We start from the raw sequence: 12,445 nt of genomic DNA, 5'->3' as shown, positions 1-12,445 counted from the left end.
CGTGAGGCTTCAGAGGGTAGTAGCCTGAAGACCAAACCAAGCTAACCAGCATTCTCTGCATAACCCAAGCAGCAGGCTTAGGATGAAGACATAAAGATGGTAAATGAAAAAAAAAAACGTTAATCTGCATCTGAATTACTCTGGAAAAGAAAGCTTACTTTTACTTCATTTTGGAGAGAAAACACAGGGGAGAAAAGATTTTATAATGAAAAAGAAAAAAAAATAATGAGTAGGAAAAAGGAAATAAAAGACGGCAAGAAAGAAGAGATAAAAAAGCAGGGAGAGGAAGAAAAAGAGGGAGAAAGGCACCCCACCCTGGCTGGCCCCGACTGTACAGAGCAGCAGCAGCAGCCCTTACCCCAGACATCAGACTTAATGGAAAACTTGTTGTAGGCCAGGCTTTCTGGGGCGGTCCATTTGATCGGGAACTTGGCTCCGGCGTGGGCTGTGTAGGTATCACCTGTCATTAACCTGCTCAGGCCAAAATCAGCCACCTTCACCAAGTGGTTTTCCCCTACCAGGCAGTTTCGGGCAGCAAGATCCCTGGGAAAGGAAAAAGTTCATCCATGAGAGCAGATTGACCACCATTGAGTAAAGGTATGATACTGACAAAGGGAAAATCCAGTCTGGTCGCCTGGAAACTTATGTTAACTCCCCACTGGGGAGCAGTGCTGTTCCTCAACAAACATACACTGAGCTCCCGCCACACTGAGAGGTGGCAGAGTATGGCACTGGAAGTGGGCTCCCAGCCCCATGACCTAGCAAATTAATACCCTGGGACTCAGTTATCTCATCCATAAAATGAAGGTAGTAATAACAGCACCTACCTGTTGTTATAATTAGTAATGAATTAATATGTAAAATGGTTCGACTGATGCCTTGAGCACAGTAAATGTTGGGGAGTTTGTGCAGTTATTACTAGTATATGCCAGGCATAGGGGAACGAACCTTACCCCAGTGCTTGATTAGAAGAAACTTAGAGCAGAGCGAGTCTCTCCTCTTGTCCCATCTAGAACCTAAAGCCCATGACATTTTTTTTTTTTTAATTTTTATTGTGCCTTAAGTGAAAGTTTACAAATCAAGTCAGTCTCATACAAAAATTTATATACACCTTGCTATATACTCCTAGTTGCTCTCCCCCTAAGCAGACAGCGCACTCCTTCTCTCCACCCTGTATCTGTGTCCATTTAGCCAGCTTCTGTCCCCCTCTGCCTTCTCGTCTCCCCTCCATACAGAAGCTGCCCACAGTCTCATGTGTCTACTTGAGCCAAGAAGCTCACTCCTCACCAATATCATTTTCTATCTTATAATCCAGTCCAAGCCCTGTCTGGAGAGTTAAACCCATAGCATTCTTAACCCGAACTCTGTTTCTTACTTCTTTCTTCCTGATGCTTACCCAAATGTATCCTAAAAACTCTGTCCTGTATAATCAGCTTCCTCTTGCTTCCTGATTCTCCCAGGGAGGTAGGAGTCTAATCTTTGGTTCATGGACATTTGCTGTGAAATCACAAGGCCAACTGGACAGAAGGAATGAGAAGTAGCAGTGGCTTACAGCGATGGCTGTGTAAGATAGCTTGATCATCAGCAATCAGAGAGAAATTAAATGCAGAAGAGTTGTGCCTAACAGGATTTTGGTAAAGCATTTTAAGTGTGCCTGAATGCCACGCTAGGCAAACCAGAAGTCAGGAAATCTCAATTTGCAGCATCAGAGGGCTCGCTCTCTTGAGTGACAGCAGCATCTGAATCGGGCTCTCCTGGAGCACAGAAGAGCTGTCTTAACAGGAACCGCCGACATCTCACACATGGTACTTACTCCTCACTATGAAATCTCATGCACAGATTTCATACTTCAGTTAATTGGGTAGGAAAGGTCACAACTGTGGTGTGGAGAACATCTTATATAAAATACTCCGGCAAAGCTCATCAGGCTCTGTCCTGTAGATGCCGTTACTTTGGTAGGAAGCCATCTCTACCAGCAAAGAATGCAAAGGCCAAGATAATTGTGGCACACTTGAAGGTCAAAACACTCCAGCCTTTAGATGCTTAATTTAGGCCTACACACATACAATTCTGACAATAGTGGAAACATCCCTGAATCAGATGACCGCAAGTGGAGAATGAAATGCTAATACAGAGAAGGAAAAAAAAAAAGCCACACACACACCACCCGCCCCCACACACACCCCTATAGTTTATGTAAAAGCAATGCCAACCGCTCCCAGGAAGAGGTCATTACTGATGAACACTGGCCTCGAAGGAACAATGAGCACTCAATTTCAGAGGGAGCTATGACTATTAGGAAGGATATGTTTTATGCACTTCATTTAATATGCCACTTAGTCCAAAATGGTTCAGAAGTGAAATACTTCTTACCCCAGGGATTAACTGCTTCACTGGTCCAGGGTCTAGGCCAGGCTGAATTGAGTCCTGGGTCCATGCCCAAAGCTGGCTATGTCAGGGACCTAGCGTTTGCCTTTGTTCCAAGGTCCAATGTGTTGCCAGCACTAAAGTCAGAAGCTGAGCCATAAAACCACGTAGGCTGGGGCTTTTTCGTAAAAGGACGCCCAAGTTCCACACACTGCCTCTGTGGGGAGGGATGCTTTGCCAGGCTCCTACCTGTGGATGAAGTTTTTCTTCTCCAGGTACTCCATGGCTGACGAGATCTGAGTGGCCATATACAGTAGCACCACAGCATTCACCTCCTGCCGATTGCACTCCCTCAGGTAATCCAACAGGTTCCCATAGGTCATGAACTCGGTGATTATGTAGAACGGGGGCTCCCGGGTACAGACGCCTGACAACAAGACACGAAGGGCTTCAGTGTGCTGCTTGGTTCCCGACTAAACAAGCACCAGAAAGGACAGGCACTAAAGAAAATGGCTTCTGAAATGGATTCTGACTCTGCTCCAAAGTCCTAGGCCCAGCCTCTATACGGTTTTGAGCACTTGTGGCTTGAGACTGTGCTCCTACGGGAGGGACACAAACCACCTTTTCGTTCTCCCAAGCCAATGAACTTGGGATTGTCATAGTAAGAGGCACTGCCAATGAGTTCAGAAGCAAAGACCAGGCCCCACACCAAATGATGTAAACCACTGTCAGGTTCACCCCCATCTGAGCTCTGATGGTTACATCTACTTACAGAATCATCGGAGCAAGAGAACTCTTGAAAATTCTTAAGTTTCAGAAACCAATTTGAGATTTGCATTCTCTGATGGCTTCTAGGTATCGATATGAAGTAATAACACTTTCCTCTCTCTCACATACACGTGTACATGCACACGTCCATACCATCCCACACAGACCTTTTACCCGGAGCTGAGTGTTGGTAAACGTGTCCAAATCAGAAATCTTAACGTAGTAAGCTGCTTATCTCTTTTTTAACAGCATCTGCATCACCTCAGAGGGTTTAATTAAAAGTCCCTCTCTTCAGAGCTCTGCACACCTACCGAGTAACTGCACTAGATTAGGGTGTTTGATCTCTTTCATTACTGCAGCTTCTTTCAAGAACTCTTCCACCTCCATGGTATCCTCCTGTGGAAAAAAGAAATAGTGACATTACTTCAGCAAGGAAAATGTTTAAGCGGGAGAATATGACTTGATTGGCTAATACGAACTGAAGCTTCAACATATGATCACCCTGGGCGACCATCTCCACTGCCGTGCCACTCTGGACATGTTCAGTGACAGCCGATCATCCCCCCAATGGCAGAGACTTCTCGCCTTCATTACTGAACTTTTTGAATGCTCACCCAGGGCAACAAATCAAAGTTGGTTTGTACATGCTGGCGACTTGTCTCTGGTGGCTCCTATGCAGAATGTATTTGTTTCCACCATTGTGTGAAGTTGGGTGTGGGGCGCGTGGAGGAGACGTACACGCAACACCATACACATGGTACTACTTTCCCTGAGATCAGCTTTGGCATCAAATCAACTAAGAAATATGATTTCCAAGGAGTCCTAACATTCTTAACATAAAAAACCAAAATGAAACAAACAAACAACTTGAAGAATCTGAAACATCTCCGATTTAAGAGAAGAGACTAGCTATGCCCTGGTGACACAAAAATATGTTGAGAAACTAATGAAGAATGATGTCTCGAAATACAGCAGAAACACAGGATGCTGAACTGCTTAGGAATGTGGTGTCATTGGACTCTTAATGAAGCAATCACCATTACCTGTCAGGTGAATTACTCAGATTCTAAAATCATCCTCACCAGCGGCTCCCTAACAACGGATTCGTAAGTATCATCAGTACATGTCATGTTTTAGCAAGTTCACAGTATTCAAATGCCAAGGGGGAGAAAAAGACATTAGTAAATGCCCAGAGCAAATATGCTAATATTTTTATATTTCCTCACTTATTTTCAGGCTTGACTCAAGTCAGAAGAGCTGTGGCCTGGTCCTGTGTAGACCCTATCACACGGGAGCCTTTGCTTCGGCTACAGATAGCTATCACTAAGGCTCTTTTTCACTTAAAAAAAAAAAAAAAAAAAGACAAGAAAGAAAACTGCTGTCCTATGAGCTCACCATCAAAACAAGAAGCAGGCGGTTGGTAAATAATAGGGTTTCTTCAGCTGTGAGAACCTGGCTATAAGGCCAAAGAAGGAATCAATATACCGACCCCCCCAAGTTTCACCATGGAATGTGTTTGTCTGAAGAGAAATGGGGGTTGGACTTCTTGAAAATTAGGCTCCCTGAGAAGGAACACTTTATCAACTTTATTTTAAATGTGTAACCCTATACATTGTACCTGCCTCTTGGGGGACAGCAAGTTAAAGTGTCCTTACTAAAGCACTTGCTGTGGCTGCTCTTGCACGTAGGAAAGACTCGCAGAGGACAGGTCAACCTTTACTTAGAACTTTCTTGCTTTGATCAATCATGTTTATAAGTGAAGCATGACCAGTGAGGATACGCATCAGCCTACTATCACTTAGCTTAGGGCTCCGTGAGACTGAAACTTAGCAACAATTTATTGCTCTTTCAAAATGGCGAGCTGCTCTTAATGTCAATTAAACATCGGCGGTAGTCACTGTGTCAAGCTGTACGGGGAAAGAGAACTCATCCCCGCAGCCACTCCGTTGGCTACTTAAGTCTTCTGAGTCCTCTCTGCTCCTTAACGTGCTCAGCAGACCATGCTGTTTTCGGCGTGGATGCTCTGATTTACCAGGTGACACATGAATGTCAAAGGCTGGAGAGAAGGCCTGCCAGGATCGGGGAATTCCATGCTGTTCACGTACAGAACTGGGGGCCTTGAGGGATTGTGCCTGGTCAACAATATGTTCAAAAAATAGTCCTGAAATGAAGCTTTCTAGACAGGTGGAGTCTGTTTTTTAAAGCACCACATAATAAACCACGTACAGTGAAATAATTTCAGAAACATCATTTGTTCTTAAGGCTACTGAGCCTTTCCTAAAAGAACTATGTTATAAATCTTAAGACGGTGTGGACAAGCAAAAGAACAATATGGCTCTGAAAGGCATTTCTCTTCTTTTTGTCTTTCCCATACACACACACACACACACACACACACACACACTGACAGTGTACATAATTTCTTATTTTTTTCTTTCAGGAAAATCAGTGTGAACTTGTCTCCCCCTGCTGGTATCAGACCTAATTCAATTATAATTTAAACTACTAGTAGCAACTTATGTTTATAGCTGTGTTAAGACTAGAAATGTCCCTGATGTTACCCTTTTACACTCCTTTACTTTAGTTAAAAATTTTCCATTATCCTTTTGAAGAGATTTTGTCTATCTAATTGGAAACACTGCAAAATCAGATTAATTAGGGTGAACAGAACACACTGAATTTTCGGCCCTTGTCTCTTCTGAGTCTGTATTAGGAAAGGAGACAGTTCACAAGGATTGACTGGCCGTGCCTAGATGTAGACAAACGTTTTTGATGATACAGTGAAGTGGTTAAGAGGGTAGCTTGTGAAGTACAGTACACGGAACTTAGCTCTGTTGCTGTGTGACCTTGGAAGTTACTTTCCCTCTCTAAACCTGTTTTCCTGTCTGCAAAATGGAGAAAATAGCCGTATCTACCTCATTCACTAAGAGTGCTGAGTACAGTACCCAGAATATGGTCAAATTCATCAGTGGTATTCACTTTTATTTTTAGTAAGACAGCTGATCTCTACTCCTGAAAGGTAGACTAAACATACTGCTTGTATATAAAGAAAGGATGGTTCTCAAATTAATATTGTGTTTGTTTCTTTCTTACAGATAAATTCTCCCAAACTCAATGTCTCATAGGTATTCTTTAAGTAGCTTCACCCTTTTTGCTCACTGGTCTCACCACGAAGTGTAGGTACATGAAAAAGGGAACTTTCTTAAAAAAGCCTCGGCATCCTCATTTTCTGCACAGGCTTTAGATAAACCTATAGACTCATCAGTCTCCACATCTGCTCTGCTTCTTAACCAAACGTTAGGTGAATGGTGCAGCACCATCCTTCACTGATCAGATGGACGAGCATCAACATGTTGAAAAGCACACTGTAGAGATGGGCTAGATGAGAAAAGGGTTCACAAACCAGATGTGGGACTTGAAGCCCAAGTTAAAAGTCCACAAGGAACAGCTTCACAGAAGAGCCCCAGAAACTCTGGTCCCTGAATAGTGCAACTGTATCTAGATTCACAACCAGAAGGCAACTCACTGCAAGGAAAGATTACTTTGCAAAAGCCAAGTGCTATATGGCAACAGCAGGCTGCTCTCTCCCTAATAAACAGTCCCCTTTGTAAAATCAGAGAAACCACTGCGACCGTCGAGTGTTAACGCTGTCATGGATCCCTTTCTCTCTGCTTCTTTCTGGAGCTCTCCAATAAAACCAATTTCCTGGGAACAAAACCAACAAAAAACACACTGTGTTGGTGACAGAAGGGCAAAAAGGCACTTTTCTAACACTGCCGAAAGAGTGCAAATTGGTACAAGTTCCTGGAAGGCACTTTGACAATGCTGATCAAATTCATAAATGCTCCCTGATCCAGTGGTTCCACTGTGGTTGGCCCACCAGGATACCCTTACATGGGTGCAAAGAAGGATAATCTCGGTGGTACCATTTATAACAGCAAAGTACCAGAAGCTACACAAATGCCCATTGAGGACTGCTGTTGTTAGGTGCTGTCGACTTGGTTCTGACTCATAGCGACCCTATGCACAACAGAATGAAACACTGCCTGGTCCTGCACCATCCTCGCAATTTTTGCTATCCTGGAGCCCACTGTTGCAGCAACTGTGTCAATCAATCTCATTGAGGGTCTTCCTCTTTTTCGCTGACCCTCTGCTTTACCAAGCATGGTGTCTTTCTCCAGGGACTGATCCCTCCTGATAACATGTCCAAAGTATGTGAAACTAAGTTTTGCCATCCTTGCTTCCAAGGAGCATTCTGGCTGTACTTCTTCCAAAACAGATTTGTTTGTTCTTTTCGCAGTCCCTGGTATACAACACTACAATTCGAATGTATCAATTCTTCGATCTTCCTTATTCATTGTCCAGCTTTCACATACATATGAGGAGACTGAAAATATCTGGTGCACCTTGGTCCCTAAAGTGACATCTTTGCTTTCGAACACTTTAAAGAGATCTTTTGCAACAGATTTGCCCAACGCAATATGTCATTTGATTTCCTGACTGCTGCTTCTATGGGCATTGATCGTGGATCCAAGTAAAATGAAATCCTAGATAACTTCAATATTTCTCCGTTTATCATGATGTTGCTTATTGGTGCAGCTGTGAGGATTTTTTTTTATGCCGAAGTGTAATCCACACTGAAGGCTGCGGTCTCTGATTTTCATCAGTGAGTGCTTCAAGTCCTTTTCACTTTCAGCAAGCAAGGTAGTATCATCTCCATAACGCAGCTTGTTAATGAGTCTTCCTCCAATCCTGATGCCCCATTCTTCTTCATATAGTCCAGCTTCTCAGACTATTTGCTCAGCATACAAACTGAATAAGTATGGTGGAAGGATACAACCCTGATGCACACCTTTCCTGACTTTAATCCCCTTGTTCTGTTCAAAAGACTGCCTCTTGGTCTATGTACAGGTTCAATATGAGCACAATTTTCCTGGCAGAATTCTTTGATATTACAACTCGAGGTCTCAATTTTTTCTTCAGTTTTTTTTTTTTTAAAATCAGCTTTAAGTGGAAGTTTACAAATCAAATCAGTCTCTCATACAAAAACTTATACATACCTTGCTATATACTCCTAGTTACTCTCCCCCTAATGAGACAGCACACTCCCTCTCTCCATCCTGTATTCCCTGTGTCCATTCAGCTAGCTTCTGTCCCCCTCTGCCTTCTCATCTCCCCTCTAGGCAGAAGCTTCCTACATAGTCTCATGTGTCTACTTGAGCCAAGAAGCTTACTCCTCACCAGTATCACTTTCTACCTTATAGTCCAGTCTGATCCCTGTTTTAAGAGTTGGCATGGGGAATGGTTCCTGTCTTGGGCTAACAGAAGGTCTGGGGACCATGACCTCTGGGGTCCTTCTAGTCTCAGTCAGACCATTAAGGCTGGTCTTTTTACGAGAACTTGAGGTCTGCATCCCACTGCTCTCCTGCTCCATCAGGGATTCTCTGTTGTGTCCCCTGTCAGGGCAGTCATTGGTTGTAGCCAGGTACCATCTAGTTCTTCTGGTCTCAGGCTGATGCAGTCTCTGATTTCTGTCTCTTGGGCTCATAATTACCTGTGTCTTTGGTGTTCTTCGTTCTTCATTCCCCTTTGCTCCAGGGGGGTTGAGACTGATGGAGGCATCTTAGATGGCCGCTTGCTAACGTTTAAGACCCCAGACGGCACTCACCGAAGTGGGATGCAGAATGTTTCCTTAATAAATTTTATTATGCCAACTGACCTAGATGTCCCCTGAAACCATGGTCCCCAGACCCCCGCCCCTGCCACTCTGGCCTTCGAACAGTTCGGTTCATTCAGGAAACTGCTTTGCTTTTGGTTTAGTCCAATTGTGGTGACCTCTCCTGTATTGTGTGTTGTCTTCCCTTCACCTAAAATAGTTCTTGTCTACTATCTAATTGTGAATACCCCCTTCCTCCCTCTCCACCCTCACAACCATCAAATAATATTTACTTCTGTGTTTAAATTATTTCTGGAGTTCTTATGATAGTGGTATCATAAAATATTTGTCCTTTGCAACTAGTTTCACTCAGCATAACGTCTTCCAGATTCCTCCATGCTATGAAATGTTTCACGGATTCATCACTGTTCTTTACTGATACACAATATTCCACTGTGTGAATATACAATAATTTATATACCCATTCATCCATTGATGGGCACCTTGGCTGCTTCCATCTTTTTGCTATTGTAAACAGTGCTGCAATGAACATGGGTGTGCATTCTTCAGTTCTTCCAATTTGAGAAATGCCAGATGTGTTTTTCCCTTTTGGTTTCCTATCTTCATGTCTTTGCACATCTCAGTATAATACTTTACACTTTGTCTTCTGTAGCCGCCCCTTGAAATCTTTTTCGCTTTAGTTACTCTACATTCAAGAGGAACTTTTAGAGTCTCTTCTGACATCCATTTTGGTCTCTTTCTGTTTTTTTTAATGACCTCTTACTTTCTTTTTGTATGAAGTCTTTGATGTCATTCCACAACTCATCTGGTCTCCAATCATCAGTGCTGAAAGCATCAAGTCTATTCTTGAGATGGTCTCTAAACTCAAGTGGGATATATTCAAGGTCCTAGTTTGGCTCTCTGGGCTTGTTCTAATTTTCTTCAACTTTAACTTGCATATGAGCAATCGATGGTCTGTTCTGCAGTCGGCCCCTGGTCTTGTTCTGACTATACTGAACTTTTCCAATGTCTCTTTCCACGGATGTAGTCGATTTTATTCCTGTGTATTCCATCTGGCGAGGTCCATGTGTATAGTAGCTGTTCATGCTACTGAAAAAAAAGTATTTGTAATGAAGTTGTTAGTGTTACAAAAACTTACCATGCAATCTCCAGTGTCGTTGCTCTCACCAAGGCCATGTATTCCAACTACCAATCCTTCTTTGTTTCCAACTTTTGTATTCCATTCTCCAGTAATTATCAATGCTTCTTGATTACATGTTTGACCAATTTCAGACTGCAGAAGTTGGTAAAAATCTTTAATTTCTGTCATCTTTGGTCTTAGTGGTTGGTGTATAAATCTGAATCACATTTGTATTAACTGGTCTTCCTTGTAGGCGTATGGATATTATCGTATCACTGACAGTGTTATACTTCAGGATAGATTTTGAAATGTTCTTTTTGATGATAAATCCAAGGACTTTCCTCTTCAATTTCTCATTCCCAGCATAGTGGGCCATATGATTGTCTGATTCAAAATGGCCAATAGCAGTCCATTTCAGTTCACTAATGCCTAGGATATCAATGGTTATGTGTTCCATTTCATTTTTGAAGACCTCCAATTTTCTTAGATTCACACTTTGTACATTCCACATTCCAATTATTAATAGATGTTTATAGTTGTATCTTCTCATTTTGAGTCATGCCACATCAGTGAATGAAGGTCCCGAAAGTTCGACTCTATCTATGTCATTAGATCAACTGTTTTGAGGAGGCAGCTCTTCCCCAGTTGTACTTGGAGTGCCTTCCAACCTGAAGGGCTGATCTCAGACAATGTTCTACTGCTATTCATAAGGTTTTCACTGGCCAATTTTTTCAGAAGTAGACTGCTAGGTCCTTCTTCCTAGTCTGTCTTAGTCTGGAAGCTCAGCTGAAACCTGTCCACCAAGGATGACCCTGCAGGTATTTGAATATAGGTGGCAAAGCTTTCAGTATCAGAGCAAGACTTAAGCCACTACAGTACAACAAACTGACAGACGCATAGCGGAACTGAGGACTAGTACAAATTAAAATATATCCATACGAAAATGAAACCGCCTTATAAGTACTAATAAGGAACAACTGCTCAGAAGTACGAAGTGGGAAATGGAAGATACAGGGCAGTGGCTACAGTATGCTGCCATGTGGGGTTAAAAAAAAGAACATACACACATGTGGACTGTCTCTGGAAAGGCAAAAATCAAGGGTGGGAGGATACTACAGCATATATTACCTATTTGAAAAGCATATAAAAAACATGAAATTTTACAACAATGTTACTTTCTACTATTTTGATGGTAAATCTGTTAGCTCATGTGTCAATCTTGATGCCACAACTAGGATACACTGTAAATCAAACCAAACCTACTGCTGTCCAGTAGATCCTGACTCATAGCGACCCTATAGGACAGAGTAAAACTGCTGTATAGGGTTTTCAAGGAGGTAATCTTTACGGAAGCCAACTGTCACATCTTCCTCCCGCGGAACAGCTGGTGGGCTCAAACCGTCGACCTTTTTGTTAGCAGCCAAGCACTGTAACCACTGCACCACCAGGGTTCCTAGAATATATAGTAGTCTTCTCTAAATTCTATTAATTACAGAACTGTTTCATAGAAAAAAACTGACTTACAAACTTTGAAATATAGCTGTTAAAAACAGAGGCTTCTTATACTTGAGAGCTGACTCTCTTACATACATCCTGCCTCTACATCCCAGTGCCGTCGAGTCAATTCCATAGACAGCACAAAGGTAAAGTTAAACCTAGATCCTGCTGAATATTGTCAAAATTCAAACTAGCAGTTCCAAATCAGTGGGCCTTGCTGTAATTCCAGTTTCCCATCTGTAGGGGTCAGTCTAGTACCCTCGTTTTTTTTCATGTTCTTTATGGTCTTCCTTATGTTCTAAACAAATATGACCCAATGCTGCCTAATGGTTCAATATAGTCATGTTTAAAAGTGGGGCCATCCTCCCCCTGGTGGTTAAACAGGATTCTGGTTCTGCCCACTTGGTTTCTTTTCTTTGCCTGCCCTTTGAGGTACCACCAATACAAATCAGGCAGAAAAGGGAGGCAGGGAGGAGACCTGGTAAGGGACCAGGCACCAAGAGGTACTCAGTGAGACTGTTGAACAAATGAAGGACTGAGCTAGAGCTGAAAGGGTTTCTCAAGGTGTTCTGAAGAAAAAGGTAGACTACAGCTACAGCTTGTGAGGGAAGTGAATGGCAGGGAGGAAGTGTTTTTTTTTTTAAAGATGCATAACTGCGGTCTATACGTATTTTTCATGGTGTTTGAGGAATAAGAATCTGAGTTACAACTAAAAAAAGGAGGAAGAGGAGGAGGGGGAGCAGGAGCTGTTAGGCTTTGGAGCCAGGTGCCTGGGTTTGAGTCCTGGTTCTGCCACTGCTAGCTGTGCAACCTCAGGCCAATCATTTAACCTCTCTCTGCTTCAGTTTCCTTAACCTTACGATGGAGATAATACTAGTACCCTTCTCTTAAGATGTTGTAATAATTAAATGAGATGCTATATGTAAAGCTCTCAGAACTCTGCGAGGCATACAGTAAAATCTGAACAAATGCTAGCCATTACTGAACCTTAGAGCTCACTCAAAGTTCTTAACTTT

At 42.6% G+C, this 12,445-nt stretch overlaps 1 protein-coding gene across 4 annotated transcripts in view; it reads right to left on the bottom strand.

The window, feature by feature from the left end:
• ABL1 (ABL proto-oncogene 1, non-receptor tyrosine kinase) overlaps positions 1–12,445 on the bottom strand; it is a 195,798-nt gene that overhangs the window by 13,455 nt on the left and 169,898 nt on the right. For all 4 annotated transcript variants that reach the window (XR_007518784.1, XR_007518785.1, XM_049896982.1 and 1 more), the window contains exons 5-7: positions 3,447–3,531; positions 2,617–2,794; positions 359–543 (exon numbers count right to left, since the gene is read on the bottom strand). Coding sequence is in view for 2 of the 4 variants with exons in the window: in XM_049896982.1 (XP_049752939.1) it covers positions 359–543; positions 2,617–2,794; positions 3,447–3,531 (448 nt within the window). In the remaining 2 variants the exon portion in view is untranslated. The remainder of the gene's footprint in view (positions 1–358; positions 544–2,616; positions 2,795–3,446; positions 3,532–12,445) is intronic.

This window comes from Elephas maximus, chromosome 9 (genome assembly GCF_024166365.1).
Source record: "Elephas maximus indicus isolate mEleMax1 chromosome 9, mEleMax1 primary haplotype, whole genome shotgun sequence".
In the NCBI taxonomy this organism is placed as follows: Eukaryota; Metazoa; Chordata; class Mammalia; order Proboscidea; family Elephantidae; genus Elephas; species Elephas maximus.
Note: the sequence above shows the minus strand (reverse complement) of the source record. Positions and strands in the feature narration are given on the sequence as shown.